Source organism: Pseudonaja textilis, chromosome 1 (assembly GCF_049901715.1).
Source record: "Pseudonaja textilis isolate UNSWEBS1 chromosome 1, rPseTex1.2, whole genome shotgun sequence".
Taxonomy (NCBI): Eukaryota; Metazoa; Chordata; class Lepidosauria; order Squamata; family Elapidae; genus Pseudonaja; species Pseudonaja textilis.
Genome location: NC_141990.1, coordinates 235,250,115 through 235,271,770, shown reverse-complemented (window position 1 = coordinate 235,271,770; position 21,656 = coordinate 235,250,115). Strand labels below are relative to the sequence as shown.

The 21,656-nt window shown below is 40.5% G+C and overlaps 1 protein-coding gene across 1 annotated transcript; it reads left to right on the top strand.

The window, feature by feature from the left end:
* The first annotated feature begins 773 nt into the window (after positions 1-773).
* Positions 774-15,951, top strand: INS (insulin). Its single transcript, XM_087922965.1, has 3 exons — positions 774-946; positions 13,160-13,356; positions 15,725-15,951. Exons 1-3 carry the CDS (start codon positions 897-899, stop codon positions 15,853-15,855), a joined length of 378 nt encoding a protein of 125 aa, XP_087779091.1. The 5' UTR covers positions 774-896; the 3' UTR covers positions 15,856-15,951.
* Positions 15,952-21,656: the final 5,705 nt, after the last annotated feature.

Below are 21,656 nucleotides of genomic sequence, written 5' to 3'. Positions count from 1 at the left end.
ATTTATCAAATATAAGATCCTTCATAAAGGGGAAAAAACAGCATTGTAACAATAATCCTTCAGACAAAATTGAGCCAGATAAATCAGCACTGTCCATATAGTGAGAAATGCCAGATTTTCAGCAATTCTCCTCTTTGAATAGCAGAAGTTCTAGAATTTTTTTTGATACTATGCCAAGGACACAGGATGAACATGCATCAACAATTGTCTTGAGGTTGCATTTGTTAAACTTCAAATATGTACACACAATAAAAAAAATAACTATACAAATATTGAGAGTACAATTTTTAAAAAAAAAAACAGAGCCATGGTCGAATATAGATATTCTCTTGCTTATAGTTACATAACTGGCTGGTTATCCAAGCTTATCTAGAATGTTTATCCTGAAGAAATAATATTTGCCAACCTGGACAAGAACGGTTGGACAGTTCATTTCCTCAGGGCAGTCATTCATCATAGCTTGAACATTAATTTTAATCTCTAAACCAGGAATAAGCACCTTGTTTTGAGACCAGAGGCTAAACTGTATAAAAACCAGGGTTTCCAATCTCCAACAAGTCATAAAATAAGGGAGTGATGTCATCAGAGAGTAGAGCTAAACTTCATATAAGCTGGGCGTGATGGAATGGTCAGCCAAATAAATTCATGAAGCTTTGGGGGAAGTTAATGATTGTTATTTTTCACTAAACCAAAGTACGATTCTATCCATTAGCAAGCTTCCACCAAATTTCAGTTGGTGTAAAATTGGGAGGTTCCAAGGTCCATATGCAGAGAAAAGAGAGGAGGACAACAGCTCCAGTAGCTGAAAACTGTAGGGCCACAACTTTTCCACCCTTTCTTTAAAAAGTTGAAGATTGTTCTCAAATACTTTTCTGCAAGAGGACAAGTAATGGGCAATGCATACAACTGCACAGAAGGAATTTCAAGAAGACAAATGGAAAATCAGGTACTTCCTCAAAATCAACCATTGCCATGGAAAATACCTATATTAATTCTTAAGTGCTAGTGCCAATTTTAGTGTCAATGAATTCTTAATGTTCTAAAAACAAACTAAACTGGTTTCTAAATTGAGAAGCTTTGAACTTCTTTTTATGAATATTCCCATTCTCTTTCCCCACACAAACGTATTTATTATTTCTTCAAGGTAAAAAATAAACTTTCCTTTGAGTATGACTTCTGTAATAGTATGGAAATTGTTTGCCATTGCTTCCTTTAGAATAGAATAGAATAGAATAGAATAGAATAGAATAGAATAGAATAGAATAGAATAGAATAGAATAGAATAGAATAGAATTCTTTATTGGCCAAGTGTGATTGGACACACAAGGAATTTGTCTTGGTGCAAATGCTTTCAGTGTACATAAAAGAAAAGATACATTCGTCAAGAATCATCAGGTACCACATTTAATAATAGTCATATGGTACAATAAGCAATTAAATCATTTAGGAGATTTTTCAACTTCCAGTCCAGTCTGAAAGTTCTGGTGGCCTCCCATCCAAGTATTAATTAGGACCAGTCTTGCTTGGTATCCAAGCCCAAGAAGATAAACCAGAGACTTTTCCTTAGATTACCTCTTCCCTCTTCAAGCTCATTTTATAAGAACAATAAAGAGGCTTCCTCTATAGAATTACATAACAATAATTCTCTCTCTCTCTCTCTCTCTCTCTCTCTCTCTCTCTCTCTCTCTCTCTCTCTCTCTTTTTTTTTCATCCATCCATCCATCCAACAACTCCGGATACAACATAAAACAAAGAAGAAAAGACATTAAAATTGACAGTCATGGCACACAGCAGATAAAATCATTCACAATTACACACCATTAAAAGCAAATGGAAAAGGCAGGAACTGGACACAGAGGTTAGGAAGGTCAGATTAGGTTTTAATTAATCAACCACCTCCAGCATGAAGCTCCCCCACTAGGTCACCAAGCCATCTCTCAGACCAGGTGTTGAGGCTCTTTTGAAATGTCAAGAGGGTAGGAGCCAATCTCATCTCATTGGGTAAGATTTTCCAGAGAGCAGGAGCCATGGCAGATACGACTCTTCTGGAAACTTCCAGCCAAAATTCCTTGGTTGACAGGATCTGCAGCATGCACCCTCATGGGTGGTAGACATGTAAAAATTTGCAGAGGAAATCTTGCCTGTTATGACTGTGCAAATCCTTCAAAAGAAATGCTTCAAAAGGCCAAGGAACAACACATATAAGTGCCTGTTTACAAATTATTAAATTAACCGTATATTTTCCCCCTCCCCAACTTACAGAAGCTGCTCCTGGCTATTTCCATATGCCTTTTTTCTCCCAGTGGAGCAAAGTGACTAAGCAGATGCATGCATGTACAAACTCCCACTCACACCATGGCCAGAAGTTGCCATCAATGCAGCTGTGCAATTCTGGAAAAAGATGCAGTTGTTTTAACAAGCCAGAACGAGGTGCTTCATCTGAATTCCTGCCCATTCTGAAACACCTCTTTGCTAGGATTTAACTCTTCTCATCTTGGATATGCTGTGTTATGTGGATGATATGGAAAGAATGTAGAACACCTTAGGTAAAAGTAAAGGTTCCCCTCCTACTTACGTGCTAGTTGTTTCTGGCTCATCTGTGTTACAAAGCCAAAGAGCCAGCGCTGTCCAAAGACATCTCTGTGGTCATGTGGCCAACATGACTAAATGCCAAAGGCGCACGGAATGCTGTTATTACCTTCCCACCAAAATGGTCCCTATTTTTCTCTTTGCATTTTTATATGCTTTCAAACTGCTAGGTTGGCAGAAGCTGGGACAGGTAATGGGAGCTCACTCCGTTATGCAGTGCTAGGGATTTGACCTGCTGACCTGCCGACCTTTCTGATCAACAAGCTCAGCATCTTAGCCACCGAGCCACCACGTGCCTTTAATAGAACACCTTAGGTGACTGCATTTCATATTCTAAAAAGGAGCTATTCTTGAAAAGGAAATGGTAAAACTGAAAGCAGTTTGTTTTTGACAAATGCTTAATCTAGCAAATCAGTGCACAGGATGCCCGCAATGGTCCTTTTAGGTTCCTCTTGATTACACAGCCTTTGTTGGATTAGTAGTAGTTTATTTTATAAAGAGCAGTCAAGTCTCACTTTTCTCACTGTTGGTGGGAAACTCTCTGAGCTCATAGGTCATACTAGACATGTAGATGATGAATGTGAAGATGTGGGATAATGTTTCAATTCTTGTATTGAAAATTAAATTAAAACTCATTTAAACTGGGTGAAGTGTCTCGTAGCCTTGTGTAGCTTACCATATTACAAAAAACTTGTTGGGATTTTAAAAAAGATGTTGATTCATTAGAGCTGCTGAATTGGGCCTGCAAACACTCTGAGAAGCACTAGGCCTCAGCAAAGAGACATGGAAAAATCTGGCTCTTTAAAGCCATCTAGTGGTAGTACGCATTCTAGAAATGAGACCTGATAGTCCGACCATGTACAAGTAGTTCCTGACTTACAGCAATTCATTTTGTGACCATTCAAGGTTACAGCATCACTGAAAAAAGTGACTTATAACCAGTGGTGGTATTCAATTTTTTTTACTACCGGTTCTGTGGGCGTGGCTTGGTGGGTGTGGTGTGTCTTGGTGGGTGTGGTGTGTCTTGGTGGGCATGGCTTGGTGGGCGTGGCAGGGGAAAGATACTACAAGATCCCCATTCCCTCCCCACCCCACTAACCTGCTTTCCAGCTTCGTCCTCTTGTGCAGGACAACAAAAGAAGACCCAGCTAATCAGCTGGGATTTGGGAGGCAGAGAAGAGATGGGGGCAGGGGCAGTCAGATGTGGTATTTGCTGGTTCTCCGATCTACTCAAAATTTCCACTACCGGTTTTCCAGACCTGGTCAGAACCTGCTGAATACCAACTCTGCTTATGACCATTTTTCACACTTACGACCGTTGCAGCATCCCCATGGCCATGGGATTTACATTCAGATGCTCGACAATTGGTTCATATTTATGACGGTCACCGTGTCCCAGAGGGTCACATGATCCCCTTTTGTGACCTTCTGACAACCAATGTTCATGGGGAAGGCAGATTCACTTAACAACCAGGTTACTAACTTAACAACTGCAGTGATTCGCTTGTGGCAAGTAGAGTCCTAAAATGGGGCAAAACTCACTTTTTTCACTCAGCAACATAAATTCTAGGCTCAATTGTGGTTGTAAGTCGAGGTCTACCTGTACAGATAATCATAGACTTAAAACTACAATTGGAATCAGAATTGCCATTACCAAGCATGGCGGTGGCTAAGTGAGTCACGCCCAATTTTTCAACGATTTCTTTGGCCACAGTAGTTCAGCAAATCACTACAGTCTTTGAGTGAACCATCCAATCATTAAGTGAATCTGGCTTCTCCCATTGATTCTATTTGTCTTGGATGGTGGCAAACGACTATCACATAAGCCCAGGACGTTGCGAATACAAGCTGGTTGCTAAACACCCCAATTTTGAGCATGTGACTTTCGGGGTCCAGAAATGATTGCAATTGTGAGGATTGGTTGTCAGTGACTTTGTTCTATGCTGTCATAACTTCAAATGGTTGTTTAAGGAATGGTTTTAAGTTGGGGAGGACCACCCCTATGCCATTCTAAGCAACCTGATGGAACAGTGAAATTTTAAAAAGGATCAATTTAATCATCCTCACCTGGGCAAGCCGCTGGGAGGAATGAATGTAGGCAAATAAGGCACTGAAACTCAAGCTTCTCTTTCATTTTTCTTGTCTTGCAATAAACAGTATTGCTTCTCTGTTGCTAGCCAGACTCCTGGGACCTTAGCAGCCAAATTACAGGCAGAAAATCAATATGAGAAGCGTCAACTTTTGTTTGCTGATAACTGTAGCCAGAGAGCTACATCCTTTTACTTTTGCATCCTCCTGTGAACAGCTTTACAGAGATTGAAGTATTCCACTGTGGTCCATCAACTAAGTAACTGTACAAGCATATCTACCTTTGGTTCCAGGCAAATGCTACATGTGCCGACCTTTAAATTGCCATGTAGAAAGTTGTGCCACAAAATCTTAAATGAAAAAAAGAAAATGATGCAAAGTGAAGTTGCCCTGTTTTCAACCCAGAGACCTTGCTTTTTAAAACCAGAAATAGTAATAAAAGGGGGACACTGCACTTTTATTCCTGTTCTGTGTGTCTTGCTCATTGATAGTGATTTCTTTCTTCCTATTTGCTCTAACAAGTAAGATTTTACCAACAGTGAAGATGGGGGAATAGGGCACGAGGCGTCCTTTTTAGCTGTTTTACATATTTCAAACCCGACCACCTACCACCAAGGGTGGGCTTCAAAATTTTTAGCAAACAGTTGACTGCCCGGTTGCTGGGAGGGCATGGCCATGGTGGGCGTGGCCTAGTCGACCTCCTGCACCATGGAGGGCAGGGTGCATTGTTGCCCTCCCTGGGCTCCAGAGGCTTTCCTCAAGCCTCCTGGAGGGCAAAAATGACCTCCCAGGGCTCCAGAGACTCTCTGGAAGCTGGAAATGGGCCCATTTCTGGCCTTCCTGAACATCTGGGAGGCCTGTTTTTCACCCTCCCTGAACCTCGAAGCCAGAGGTGGTATTCATCAGGTTCTGACCAGTTCTGGAGAACCGGTAATGGAAATTTTGAGTAGTTTGGAGAACCGGCAAATACCACCTCTGACTGGAGATTTTACAGTATCCTTCCCCTGCCACGCCCACCAAGCCACGCCCACAGAACCGGTAGTAAAAAATTTTTGAATCTCACCACTGCTCCAAGCGCACCCTGCACTTACCTGCATCCAAAACAGGCCGTGTGGGGACTCCTGGGAGGGGAGGGGTGGGCGGGGTGGGGCCAGCCAGGAGTGGGATTTGGGGATTCTCTGAACTGCACAGTATCTTAGCTAGGGGCTCTCCCAAACCCCTGTGAACCCCAGCAGCCCATCCCTGCTGACACCTCTTTTTCCAGGATCTGGTTAATATGTTCTTGCAGATGCTTTGTCCGTCCAGTTTGGACCAAATACATTCCTTAAACAAATGGCAATTTTTTAAATAAAGGGGTAGTTCTCTAGACTGTATCACAGTACACACTCGTCTAAAGATTCCTGATTTAGGAACAACCCTGGTTTATAACAATGAAAACCCAGACCAGGAAGAAAAGTGGGGGAAAAGTTTTTTGCGGTCCTGTAGTCATTGATTCTGGGCTATTTTTACTATTTTGTGGTCAAGCTTCCAGCCACTTCCTTTCTCCCACTACAGGTGGTCCTCAACTTACAACAGTTCATTTAGTCACCATTTGTAGCTACAATGGCACTGAAAAAATGACTTATGACCATTTTTCAAATTTACGACTGCTGCATTATCCCCACGGCCACGTGATTTGCATTTGGATGCTTGATAACTAGTTCATATTTATGATGGTTACAGTGTCCTGGGGTCATGTGATACCCTTTTGCGACCTTCTGACAAGCAAAGTTAACAAGGAATCGAGATTCACTTAACAACCATGTTTCAAATGTAACAACTTCAGTGATTCACTTAACAATGGTGGCAAAAAAAGTTTAAAATGGGGCAAAACTCACTTAGCAACATAAATTCCAGGCACATGTTTTTTTAGACCAGTCTAGTTGGAGTGATAGAAAAGGGCAAATATTCCTTTCAGCCCTCTTTTCTGTCTCCAAGGAGGACTTCAGTAGAACCTCTTCACCTTTTCACCTCAATTCCCTTGGAGTGTGTGTGTGCGCGTGCCTTTTTTTCCTTGCTGTGCTGTTGTTTCTTTTTCTGCCAAAAGAGGCTAAATGCTGATAGCAACAAACAAACCACGATTCCCTGTTTCCCAACCCTTTTTGGATTCCTTCCTTCCTTCCACTGCTGTCCCCTAATTTACAAACAGTCCAATTCCGCCTTGCCATTTTGCTCAAGGGCAGCTTTTATGCAACCTAATCCCATTCTTGATGATCTCAGGAAAGCGAAGATAAGCAAAAGCTTAAGACACCAAATCAGCACAATTAGCAATTATTCTGGGCTTTCATTTGATTTGTATTTTACTCTTTAGTTTGAAACTTGATAAATTACCAATTTACTAATCCACCGCCCCCTTGCTAAAATAATTTGAATTTGCTGTACTTATCTTGCTATTTTTAGTATAATTTACTTGAATATATTGTGATTCTCTGTACTCTCCATTTGTCTTTCAATTGGAAGAGATGATTGTACGGGGTAACTGGGTTTATTAAACAGATTCAACAGAATCCATTATTTATTCCTTCCTTGATGAATATGTATTAGGAGATGGTTCTATGGAAGTCTGAGCTACACTTTTGAGCATATCTGGTAACACTCAAGGCTCAGAAGCATGTAAATATGCCAATGTCATAAGATCCTAATGCCTGCAAATAGTCAAAACAACCTAGAATAGTTCCGAGGGTGTTTTAAATTGGATTAAGAAGAGTTGAGAGGTAGAAAGACCGATCATCTAACAGCACCTCCAATGCCAGGCCTAGCAGAGTCTTGGGGGCAGTCATTGAATGAAACCCATTTGACACATTGTAAGCCGGTTTTTGGTAGTTTTCATTTATTTCATTTATTAGATTTTAAAATCCGGCCTTTATTATTTTGATAAATAACTCCAAGCAAAAGTACATACATAGCAGTCTCTCTTATTTTCTCAACCCTGCGAGGTGAATTGGGCTGAGAAAGAGTGACTGGCCCAAAGTCACCCAGTATTTTTCATACCTAAGGCACACCTAGAACTCACAGTCTCCTAGTATTTAGATCAGCACCTTTACCACTATACCAGACTGGTTCTTTTTGATCAGACTTCCAAGGTCCCTTCCAACCCTATGATTCTATGGTCGTTAAAGTGCTTGCCCTGACTCTTGTTATTTGGTGTTCATCATCCATACTTTGATTTTCTCCTGATCTCTGGAACTTAATTGTTTTACTCTGCCTATCCCAGTGTGCCCTGGCACTTCCATGCATTTGGCAACCTGAGCATTTGGGTGGGTTGTATGTATTTTGTTGGACTCAGTATTCGTCAAATAGTTTGTTAAGCCAATTATTCACAACGATAATTGGGAAATCTTATTTGTTGGCAAATCTGAAAATAGGGTTACACAGATAGTCCTCGACTTACAACAGTCCGTTCGAGGTTGCGACGTTACTGAAAAAAAAAACTTATGACCATTTTTCACACTTACGACTCTTTCGATCATGGTCACGTGATCAAAACTCAGAGGCTTGGCAATTGATTCATACTTCTGATGGTTACAGTGTCCCAGGGTCATGTGATCACTTTTGACAACTTTCGGACAAGCAACGTCAACAAAGAAGCCAGATTCACTTAACAATTGTGTTACCAACTTAACAACTTCAGTGATTCGCTTAACAAATCTGGTAAGGAAGGTTGTAAAATGGGGCAAAATTCACTTAACAAGTGTCTCACTTAGCCACAGAAATTGTGAACTCAATTGTGGTCGTATGTTGAGGACTATATTCCATTCAAGCATGGATTTTGCTTGGTTTCTGCATCAAAGGCCTTTTCCAACCATTCTGCACCCTTCCATGTGTGTTTTGACTCCTCTGTCTTTGATTCCATGGCTTTATTCTTCAACATGTCATAGAATACTTTCCTAGTTTCCCTGTAATATAAGTTGATCTCATTAATCCCCAAACTAAGCAGATATCTTGCTTTCAACACCTACTGAGGGAAAATACCTTTGTTCAATCACTCCCTTGTTTTGATCATGAGCTGTCCTTGTGCAGCTTTTTCAAATATAAACCAGACATATTCTTTAATTGAGAATATATTTCTAAATGGGTAACTGCTTTATTCATTTTTCTTTCTTTTTATGTGATGGCAACAGTTGTCACAGTTTAAGCTGGTGTAGTATAACGAAATAATTTGTTGGATCTGGCATGAATTGCTCACCACTCAGCTTCACTGGAGGAGTTATGATGTTATGAGGAAAAAAATAGTTCTACATTTTTCATTTTCTCCACATTATTTATAATTTGATTTAGTACTACCATGCCTGTGCATAATTCTTATCTGATGAAAAAGAGGTAGATGTTGTCACTTTCCTTGCTCTGGAGACAAATTCCTTGTATGTCCAATCACATTTGAACAATATTCTGTTCTTGTTCCTATTCTATAATCAGATGCGAGAAATCCTGACACCAGACCCTCATAAAAGAAAATGGTATTATAACCTTGAGTGGTCATTACTCATCTACTGGGGGTGGCATGACTTTCTTTCCACATGTTTTCCTTCAAGGAAATGTGGCCTTGGTTATCCTTTGCTCTAAGTATTTTCTTTCCACATTAACACCTGGCAAGAGGAGCATCTTGTCAACAACTTTGTCCTATCGCTAGTTGCCCAGCAGGGATTAGATTAGCTGAATGTGTTAACATGTTTGCTGTTCTTTAATTTTGCCCTTCAGAAACAGCTGGTGGGATGGAGAACTTGGTGGTCATCCCAATCTAAGCATTGCCAATTGCCCAGCATTAGTGTAATTGGACAAGTTTAATAGCCCTATTATCTCTCCTGCTAAAAGGCTTGCAACAACTCAAGGCAGAGATTCAGTGAAGCAAGCACAAGTTACTGATGTAATGAGATGGAAGCAGCAAGCTGTTGTTACTATTTCCCCCCCTCATCTTTAAGACTTAATGTGCTTGAACCAGCAAAAAAATGACCACATTGAACTGGTAAAATCTTGTCTCTCTGGATTATAAATATGGCAAGGAGATGAGATGGGAGTTACATATTCCCTTTACTCTTGCAGCATCCTTGCACTATCACCTTGATTGGGTAAGTCTGCTTTGTTTAGCCCTCAAAAGTTTGGAATTCAAATAGGTGTGCAACATATTTCCATGATTCCATGGAATTCAGAGGGATTCCTTGGCTTTCTGCATGGAACTGAGTTAAGAATTTTTGTGGTTGGTGAACATATTCAGAGTTCATGGGATCTGGAAAAAATAGGTACTTTCCAATGATGCTAGGATGGGAAGTGGAAGACGGGAAAGAAATTGAGGGAGTGCTTTACTGACGAGGCTTATACAACTGACCATAGCACATCGAAGAAAGAATGAGTTTTATAGATTGCTTTGCTTTGCACTGGCTGTTAATGCTGCATCATCTGAGCAGAAACTCCAGCAAAATAAACTTTGGTTTCTGTATGTACCTCACTTCTTAGTCTCTCTCAACCAATCCATAATCCGAGTCCTAGGCTTAAATCTCTCCTTTGCCATTCATCTATGTATTGGTGCTTTGTAACAAAACCAGAAAATTTATAATTGGAAGTGTTTCTTTCTTGCTTTCCACTCCCCACTCTCTTTCAGCCTTCAGATCAAATCTTTACTGGGGTCATAGACTCAGCAATGGAGGGTGGGGTATGTAGTCCTTAAAAAGCATAGAGGAGCAGCCTTAATTCTTAAGGTTAAATTTTAGTTTGAATCAAATTCCATTTTCCACCTCAGCTTTTATTAAAAGTGGCCAAAGTGAACCTGTTATGATTGTGTTCTGCTGCTGGATCTCTGAGCACATGGGTTTTGGCACTGCTCCTGGACTATCCTATGGTTGCTTGGATTGGATAGCTGAGCTGATGTGCATGAGTTAGGAGTTTTCCAATTTATCTTTTAGAATTGTGGAATTGGAATGGTGTGGAGAATTCATGTCTTGTCCCACCTCCCACTTCCTATCTCTTTAGCTCTCTCACTTCCTCCCTCACCATAAGTGAGCAAATGCTATCTCTAGTGCCTTTCAACAGACTTAAACTGATAAGCCACTCTTATCAGCCCTCCTTTGTTGAAAATGTTTTGTTTTATTCAAAGGGATTAACAAGAGGCTTAGGTGAGAAGTACTGGGTGGGGTACTACTTCAATAGCTTGTTTTCTCCACAGTATTAATAATCAGCCAGGTGGTGGTCTTTGCAACAGAACCTTACTAGCTTTGAGACCTGACAGGTAAGTCATTTTCCAGGGTTTTCATTTTTTCTCCCTCTCTCTTTCTGTGAAAATATTGGCAATGTTGAAATGCTTTCAGAGTGTTCTTTGTGGGGTGGAACAGTTTACTTAATTTGATGCATGTAGTATGGGTGATATGCTGTATAATATCTTGATAAATGACCAGTTATTTATCCACTAGGAACTTGGAGGAGTTTGTAGTCTTATTTTATAGGGAATAAGATCTAGGATTCTGCGTAGCCCATTCCCAATATTCTGCCCATATTCTTATACCTGTCTTCATATTGCTATGGTTTTAAAAAAGTGTGATGTTATTTCTCTCTACTAACTTTCCTATTTCATCCCAGCCTTTGGGAAGAAACTTGGATTAGGGTTACCACATCTAGACTGCAAAAAAAAAAAAAAAAAAAAGAGAGAGAAAACTCCTAACTCTTTTGAGCCATCTTCTGATTGGCCAGATTTTTGCAGCCCAGATTTAGCAACCATAAATCCTTTTTGTTTTTGACTTGTTTTTGTTTCTACCTGGCTACTTTTTACTGAGGTATTGCACTTTTTAATGTATGTTTTTTAACTGAACATTGCTCAGAGCCATTCTGGGAAATTAGATGGCAGTATCTAAATTTGACAAATAAATAAATGAATGAAGTGCACTCAGTACTCTCATAACCTATTTCTTTTTAAAAAAAAACAACTTTATGATGCATAGAAAAAAGCCCCTGCATTATCTGAAAGTCAACACTTCCTTCTCACTTTTCCCCACAGCAAGAACCCTGTGAGGTAGATAGGACTGAGAGTGTGTGACTGGCCCAAGGTCACCTAGCTAGCTTACATGCCTAGGCAGGACAAAAACTCTCCTGTCTATATAGATTCTCAATCATCCAGGTCATGGCTGTCCCGAAGGTGCTTTTTAAAAACCTACTCAACTTCCTTGGTTTTTTTTTTCCCTCCTTGAAAATGTTTCACTTCTCAGCTGAGAAGCTTTTTCAGTTCTGAAGAAGCCCCTTGATGAATTGTTTTTAAAGAAAATAAATCAAGAAAGTCCAATTTAAGGAACTGTCTTGGCCAGCTCCTTAATCATTAGAAAAAACTGACTATCTCTCAACCATGCTTTATCTTCATAAAATCACATAGTTGGAAGGAGCTACATCTTGCTCAGTCCATGACAGAGGACTACCCAGTCACTATTTAAATATATTTAGCTCACTGTAACTCCCTAAGGAATTAATTCTTCTACTATCAAATATTTCTTATCTTGGAATTCTCCCAAGATTCCACCACAGGCTGTTTTTCTATATCTTAATCTAAGTTTGTAAAATGTTTCATGTACTTCTTTAAGATCATGTCATTGAATTTAAATTATGAAATAAATATGTCACAGCAAATAGCATTTTACCACTAAAGCTTAGCCACATCATATAGGGAGGGCATAGCAAGCAACTCTTCAGTAGAGAAAACCCACCATCATTCAAGCAACATGCAAGAGAGTGTTGGAAGAAATATCCTTCTGGGTTCAGTTCCAAGTGGGGAATAAGACACTGGAGTCATGGAAGTTGCTTGAAAAGAAGGTTTATTGATGAACAGGATCACATGCCTTGGAGATATTGGGCGAAAAAAAGGGAAGAGATGCTGAGAGTTCCTTGGTTGGGCTTTGAATTTGAACTTGTGTTCTGATTGGTTTTCAGACTCCCATAGGGCCATGCTTTGTTGGGTTTTTTTTTTTTTTGAGGCTTGGTTGACTCTTGCAGGGTGATAATGGAATAAACTTTGGGCAATTCCTATTATGGCTCTGCCTGAAAGAGGTAGATCTTTGTTATGTAGAATAGACTGGCCCAGGCCTTAATGGCCCATTAGCAAAGGGAGGGGGAGGCTGAGTTTCTGCCTCTCTGAGTTTCTACTTCTCTTTTAGGGGAAAAACATTCTGCCTTTTTAATATATCCTAAAATATTTCATTTTTCTAGGAGAGGGGTGAGTTTTAACTTCCAACAAGAGCAAGTAATTGGGCTGTGAATAGCAAGGAAAGGTGTGTGTGTGGGGGGGGGGCAGGGAAATTGTTCCCCCTGCAATTGCTAGGATGTTGTTGTTCCTTATGTACCAGTCTACCCTATAACACGAAGTAACCGGGCAATTGTTGCAGCATGGTCAAATGTGGATTGATAGTAAACTAGTACCTGTTATCCTTTTTTCTAAACCTTTTTTTTTTTGTTGGATTCTTCCTTTCCAAAGTTTCATCTGCATCACCATGGCTCTTTGGATCCGTTCCCTACCTCTGCTGCTGCTGCTGGCTGTTTCAGCTCCCAGCCAAGCTGCTCCCAATCAGCGTCTGTGCGGCTCTCATCTGGTGGAAGCCCTTTTCCTTATATGTGGAGAGCGGGGCTTCTACTATTCGCCCAGGGCACGTAGGAACATGGAACAACCACTAGGTAACTTGTCTTCCCCCGAATTTCCTAAAATTCCCCTTCTGTAACATAACCTGGTGAATTTGCTTATATAACTCACCATGTGGTAGGTAGATGGTCTTATTAAACTAGTAAGAAAAATAGATAATGGTGTTTACATACCAAGGATTGTTTTTGAAAACATGATTTGCCACACCCAGTCAGAACTCTGGAGGTGTTTGTACCCTTTGTAGTAGCACTCCAGACTATGAAATAAGTTGACTCCAGAGAAGCTCTGCTCCAACCCTGGAAACAATTTAGTTTCAATGAGATCTTGACTCATAGGGTGGCTGTTGGCAACCATCTGGTTCATCATTATCACTGCCTATTTTAATTGGGTTATTTTATCTTTATTTTAATGTATTTTTGTGTGTGTGAGTCTTGACTGATTGATGAAGTCTACGAAATATGGTAAATAGATAAATACACATCCTGAATCTGAAGAATATTGGCAAACACTGTTCGTAGACAAATCAAGTCACTCAGCAAAATAATTCAGGAGAGGAGGCCATGAAAGTAAACTTCCCAAATTAGTTCATCGATGAGTAAAAAAAAAAAAAACAGCATTTGGCTCCTTCCTTTCTCTCAGCCTTTCCCCTTCCAGGTGGTATTCAGCAGGTTCTGACCAGTTCTCGAGAATCAGTAGTGGAAATTTTGAGTAGTTTGGAGAATTGGCAAATATCTTCTCTGACTGGCCCCGCCCCCATCTATTCTCCGCCTCTCAAGTCCCAGCTGATTGGCTGGTCTTCTTTTGTTGCCCTGCACAGGAGAACAGAGCTGGAAAGCAGGTTAGGGTATGGAGGGAATGGGGATTTTACAGCATCTTTCACCTGCCATGCCCACCAAGCCACACTATGCCCACCAAGCCATGCCCACAGAACCGGTAGTAAATTTTTTTGAATCCCACCACTGTCCAGATGTCTTGGGATACAACTCCCATAGGCATGGTTGGGGATTGTGGACACTGCAGATCAATGCATTTAAACGGGTTTAAAATTAGAAAATGCAGTTCCCGGAATTTTACCCTGATTGATTCTTGATTATTCCAGTGTTAAATGGAGAATAGAATAGACTTATATCCAAGATGCATACCACTCCTAAGTGGTATTTTTCCATTTGTCAGTGAGGCAACCTCCTTGTTCATGATCAATTTAAATAGGTGCCAACTTGACAGCAATACTCCTGTTATTTTCGGTAGCCTGGAAATAATATAGTGCTACTATGGCAATAATAATGTAACTTAACTCTTTTCCTAAAAATCAGTAGACAGACCAAGAAGCATCTCTGAATCAAAAGTTCCACAAGGAGTTTGCCAAGTGCTGCCAAAACCAATGCATCCTGCTGGGGAAAAATATGCATCATATTTCTCATTTCAAATGCCCAGAGAAGAAGCCTAGTTCCTTCTTTTCCACTTGGCTTTTCTGCAAAGCATCTTGATTCATTACTGCAAGGTTTGCAGAGCATGCTACATTGGGCTAAAAGGAAAGCAGACTGCCAGGTAGCATGTACAATCAAGCAATGGAACAGATTGGCCTCGGAAGTTGTGGGAGCGCCATCACTTGAGACTTTCAAGAAGAGATTGGACTGCCATCTGTCAGAAATGGTGTAGGGTCTCCTGCTTGGATGGGGGGGCGGGGTTGGACTAGATGACCTATAAGGTCCCTTCCAACTCTGATTATCAGTTATCTGATGTAGTATGAGAAACATCTCAATTATTGAAGCACCTAGGAACCAGGCCATACTATATTTTTATTTGTTTGGGGGTAGCAAGCTGGGATAGTAATAAATCTGGGAGTTTTATCAGTGACAGTGATGAATATGGGAGTTTATCAACATGAAGCATCTCTTCCTTCAAAAGGAAATACAGTCCCAACCAACTCTGGAGATGTAGTCAGTTTCCCGATCTGTGAAATACTAATCCATAGCCTTTCCACCTTGTTTCTATTTAGCTTTGCTTTATTGCTGCTAACTTAATCTCAGTTGAAAGTGTGCAATGTGTAATCGGGGTCTAAAACATCCAGCTCAGTTTCAATTAATTGATTCAGAGTACGATAATCTAGTGCCAGGACAATCTGATAGCCATAGCAAGGACAAGGCAGGTATATTAAAAAAATAATAATAATCACAAAATAGTTATCAAATAGAAGAATAGGGAAGTTCTTGTAACATTAACTCTTGTTCATGGGGAGAAGGATGAACTAAACTCATCCCCAAAAACAGCTGCGGGTGGGAAAGTCAGAGGCATTAAAGCATCTTTAGGGATGACAAACTGAAACAAAGTCCAAATGAATATACTTCTGTTTGAATATACTTCAAACATCCCATCTAATGTTGGTCTTCTCTTGTTTGGTAGTGAATGTTCCTTTATCGAATGAGGTAGAAGTACCATTCCAAGAAATCCAGAAAATTCAGAAGAGAGGAATTGTGGAGCAATGCTGTGAAAATACCTGCTCTCTCTATGAACTAGAGAACTATTGTAACTAGAAGAAAAGAAACTGGTCCATGCAGGAATGGAGAAAAACGCACTTTGCTACTGCACCTTTTAACTCATTAAATAAAAAACCCATGAATCTATTTAAACATTTTTTGTGATGTTTTCTCTATGTTGCGTGCTCTCTTTACATCTGATTTTTTATTATTTATGTATGTATGTATGTGTATGTGTGTGTGTGTGTGTGTGTGTGTGTATTTATTTTCTTAATTTTTCACGGGTACTTACATGTATGATATTCAGCTTTGTTCGGGTATTTTCCCATGTCATTATAGTTGTGCTTTTAAAGTTGTAGCAACGTTTTGGCAGAATCTCTTCTGCCATCATCAGGCTTCTGTATAGTGTTCGTCTGTGAGTCAGACTCTGAACCAATCAGGATGAAGAAAAAACCATTCTGGCACAGCACAACTATAATGACTTGGGAAAATACCCAAACAAAGCTGAATACCATACATATAAATACCCGCAAAAACTTAACACACACACACACACACAATATATATAAAAGGCACTACAGACAAAATTAGCAAGATCCTCCAAAAACACAACATCAAAACAGCATTCTGCACAAACAAAAAAATATCCACCATCCTAAGAAACCCCAAAGACAAAATCGAATTAGAAAACCAAGGAGTATACGAAATCCCCTGCACAGCCTGCCCTAACACATACATTGGACAAACTAACAGAAGAATAAGCGCACGCATTGAAGAACATAAGAACTCAATCAAAAAAGAAGAAACGACCTCTTCCCTGGTCCAACACCTCAAAGCCACAGGACATGAAATTGATTTTAAAAATACCAGAACTATCGCCAAAACCGAACACTTCAACAGCAGAATAATCAGAGAAGCCATAGAGATAGAAAACGCCCACACAGCATGAACAAACGAGATGACACCTCCCGCCTTCCAGCCATTTGAAACCCGCCCTCATGAACAGACGAGTACCTAACATGAAGAAGGACACTGGACCCACACCCATGAGAGCCACACAAGATGCCACCACCACACTTCCATGTAGAAAACAGACTCCCACCCATTCAGAAAATGAGAAACGACCATGGACCAGAAGCTGCACTGCAGCTGCATCACTACCCACTTCAAACCCCTCTGAGCCATACATGAAGCAAACCAACACCCACTATGAAGATGCAGCAGGACCACGAACTAGAAGCCAAACAGCAAGATCACAACTCTCCAGCTCAAATCCCCAGCAACTAAAACTAACCTGAGCACAACCAAGCCCCTCCTGAACAGAACACGCCTCCAACCAATCAGAACACGGCTAACCCCCAACCAATCAGAACACAGCCAAACCCCCTACCAATGAGAACACACCCCACCCAATCAGAACACAGCCAAGCCCCCACCCAATCAAGTTCCACCCCACTGGCAGTTAAAAGGAGGAAGCAGCTGCAATCTCCATTACTCTGAGAAGCACAGAGCTGGAGGCAGAAGCCTGAAGATGATGAATGAGACTTCATCGAAACGTTGCCTAGATACTTCAAATCTTACGCGGGAGAAAACCCGAACAACCAAAGATCTACATATAAATACCATGAGAACCTCAGAAAACAAATATTGCACCTCTACGGGAGGAAACCCACCATCTGACCAGGACTTATGAAAAACTTGAAGTCCAAAGAGCCTCCATTTTATGTGACCTTGCATTCCTATGCAACTGCCGAGATCAAAATTTAATTCCCACAAGCTTCCAATTGAAATTCCACACCAACAGAGCAGCCACCAAACGCATCCTTAAAAGAACAGAACTGGCCCTAATTAGAAATGAACTTCACACAAAAAGGTTTCTCCTAGACCAAATCAACAAAGATCTCCTCACACTCCACCTCAAACTCAGCAACAAGATTCACCCTCTACTTTGGGACAAACCAAACAACTCGCTGTCTGGAGAGCCGAAACACAGACCATCCTCAAGACAGACACACAGACCAACAAACTCAGGAAACTACAACAATGCCAGAAACCAACTCTTCCCCCACAGCCACACATGAAACAAACAGTGCACAACATCTCAGACAAGATCCTCACTGAAGCTGAAACCAAGATCCTCTCAAAAGGATTCAACTTTGCTGTCGCTCCCAAACACATCCCCACAGAAACCATCATATGTGGAGTTGAAACCAGCCTGACCAAAACCAACCCTGATGATGCTAACAAAATCAGACTCGAAATCACCAACATCCTCTGCACTAGCAAACCACCCAAAAGCAACTTATCCAAAGAAGAACAAACTGCACTACTTAACCTGAAAGAAGACACCAGCATAATAATCCTACCAGCAGACAAGGGCAATGCGACAGTGGTAATGAACACATCTGACTACCAAACCAAGCTAACCAACCTACTCCAAGACCCCACATACAAACCCCTAAAGACAGACCCCACCACCTACCTAGAAAAAACTACCAAATCCAAAATAAAAGCCTCCCCATCAGTGAAGAAATCCAGCAAGGAATCATACCCAGAGAAAAATCATCCAGATGCCCCAAGCTTTATGGTCTCCCCAAAATACACAAAGAAGGAACCCCACTCAGACCAATAGTCAGCTCCATAGGCTCACCTCTACAAAACCTGGCCAAATTTCTTGCCAAACAACTACAACCCTATGCAGAATCCATCAACTCACACGTAAGAAACTCATTCCAGTTCATCGAGATCATAAAGAAACAAAACTTACAACCTAGCGACCTACTAGTAAGCTTCGATGTCACATCCCTCTTCACCCAAGTGCCAATAAAAGAAGCCTTGACAGCCATCCAAAACAAATACAACCCCCCAAGCACATCCTAGATCTAACCAACCACTGCCTATCCAATACTTACTTCACCTACAATGGACAAAAATACAAACAAATAGAAGGAGCACCTATGGGATCACCCCTCTCACCTGTCATCGCAAACCTCTACATGGAACACTTTGAAACACAAGCTCTAGAAAAATACGACCACAAACCCAAACTCTGGCTCAGATACGTAGATGACACCTTCATAATCTGGCCACACGGGAAAGAAAAACTGAACAACTTCCTCACATACCTCAACAGTCTACACCCCAAAATACAATTCACCATGGAAACAGAAGCCAACAATCAACTTCCTTCCTAGATGTCTTGGTATACAAAGATCCGATGGCTCCCTAGGACACACCATCTACCAGAAGAAAACACATACTAACCGCTATCTACATGCACTCTCACACCACCACCCAGCACAGATCAATTCCGTAGCCAAGACACTCATCTCCAGAACAAAATGCTTAGCCGATGAACAACACCAAAAACCGAACTACACACTCTCACCAACGTACTCACAGCCAATGGATTCCAAAGAAAGAAGATTACCCACCTAATCCAAAAAGAAGCCCCAACCAAAATCCAAGACAGAGAACAAGAAAACGGAAAAGCCCTCCTCCCATATATAAAAGGCACTACAGACAAAATTAGCAAGATCCTCCAAAACACAACATCAAAACAGCATTCTGCACAAACAAAAAAATATCCACCATCCTAAGAAACCCCAAAGACAAAATCGAATTAGAAAACCAAGGAGTATCGAAATCCCTGCACAGCCTGCCCTAACACATACATTGGACAAACTAACAGAAGAATAAGCGCACGCATTGAAGAACATAAGAACTCAATCAAAAAGAAGAAACGACCTCTTCCCTGGTCCAACACCTCAAAGCCACAGGACATGAAATTGATTTTAAAAATACCAGAACTATCGCCAAAACCGAACACTTCAACAGCAGAATAATCAGAGAAGCCATAGAGATAGAAAAACGCCCACACAGCATGAACAAACGAGATGACACCTCCCGCCTTCCAGCCATTTGGAAACCCGCCCTCATGAACAGACAGTACCTAACATGAAGAAGGACACTGGACCCACACCCATGAGAGCCACACAAGATGCCACCACCACACTTCCATGTAGAAAACAGACTCCCACCCATTCAGAAAATGAGAAACGACCATGGACCAGAAGCTGCACTGCAGCTGCATCACTACCCACTTCAAACCCCTCTGAGCCATACATGAAGCAAACCAACACCCACTATGAAGATGCAGCAGGACCACGAACTAGAAGCCAAACAGCAAGATCACAACTCTCCAGCTCAAATCCCCAGCAACTAAAACTAACCTGAGCACAACCAAGCCCCCTCCTGAACAGAACACGCCTCCAACCAATCAGAACACGGCTAACCCCCAACCAATCAGAACACAGCCAAACCCCCTACCAATGAGAACACACCCCACCCAATCAGAACACAGCCAAGCCCCCACCCAATCAAGTTCCACCCCACTGGCAGTTAAAAGGAGGAAGCAGCTGCAATCTCCATTACTCTGAGAAGCACAGAGCTGGAGACAGAAGCCTGAAGATGATGAATGAGACTTCATCGAAACGTTGCCTAGATACTTCAAATCTTACGCGGGAGAAAACCGAACAACCAAAGATCTACATATAAATACCATGAGAACCTCAGAAAACAAATATATATATATATATATATATATATATATATATATATATATATATATATATATATATATATATATATATATACATACATACATACATACACATACATACATACATATATACAGATATATATATATATATATATATATATATATATATATATATATATATACACACATACATACATATATACAGATATATATTTATATCTGTGTGTGTGTGTGTGTGTGTGTGTTTTCTTAAGTTTTCGCGGGTACTTACATGTATGGCGTTCAGCTTTGTTCGGGTATTTTCCCAATGATATATATATCATTGTGGATTTTAAAATTCAGAAGAACTCAGTGGTTCAATTGAGAAACTGCTTATTGACCTCCAGCATAGATATGGAGTACTCCTGTCTGTAATATATTTTCTATTCATTTCAGTTAGTAGATTTGATCTGCCTTTTTATAGGAAATGAAAAAAAAATCACACCAGAAGTGCCTGGATCTCCAGATAAACATATTTTTGATCCTGAATTTTCAAGAAGAGGGAAAGGGACCTTTTATGGGAAATTATATTTGGTATTTCTTTAAAATAATAGAAAAGTTGGTATTGCTTTAAAGTACGGTAATAGAAAAGTAAAGTTTCATCTGCACAATGAAATATCTTCCAGGTTTCAATAAACTATTATTTTAAATGTTCAATCACAAAATGTCCAACAACAAGCACTCAAATTCCAAAGGTGCCACGATCCCTCACTGTCCTGGAAGCTAATACTGATAGTAATAGGAAACTAGATGCATTTACCATTTGCTTATATACATGAAGGAGAACTTGCCTTTATGTCTAACTTTCAAAACCTTGAGGTAACATTTCCAATGACAATTACTCAGATACATCTGGCCAATCTGCATGCTTAAAACGATTAGACAAAGACAATACCAACAGCTGTCAGGCAGTTTTAGTTACATTCCTAGCAAATTCCAAGCACACAAATACCACAGGGATGAGTATGTTATTGATGTTAGGAAAGCAAAGTTTTAAAATTGGTCCGATGATGATCACATAAGAATATGTAGGGCAGCTGCAGTTTAATAACATTCTCAAAGCCACTAAATACCTTTCATTCACATGCTTGTCATTCACATTGCTAATGTAATCCTGTTGGCCAAAATAATAAATATTTCAATCTCACAGTAGTTTTAAAGGTCAATAAAGGTGCAGAGTAGCTTTCTAAAATGTATTTGGCAACCAAAAATCCTTTGAAGGGAAGAAACCCAAAGCAAATGTATAGTAACGTCAGTG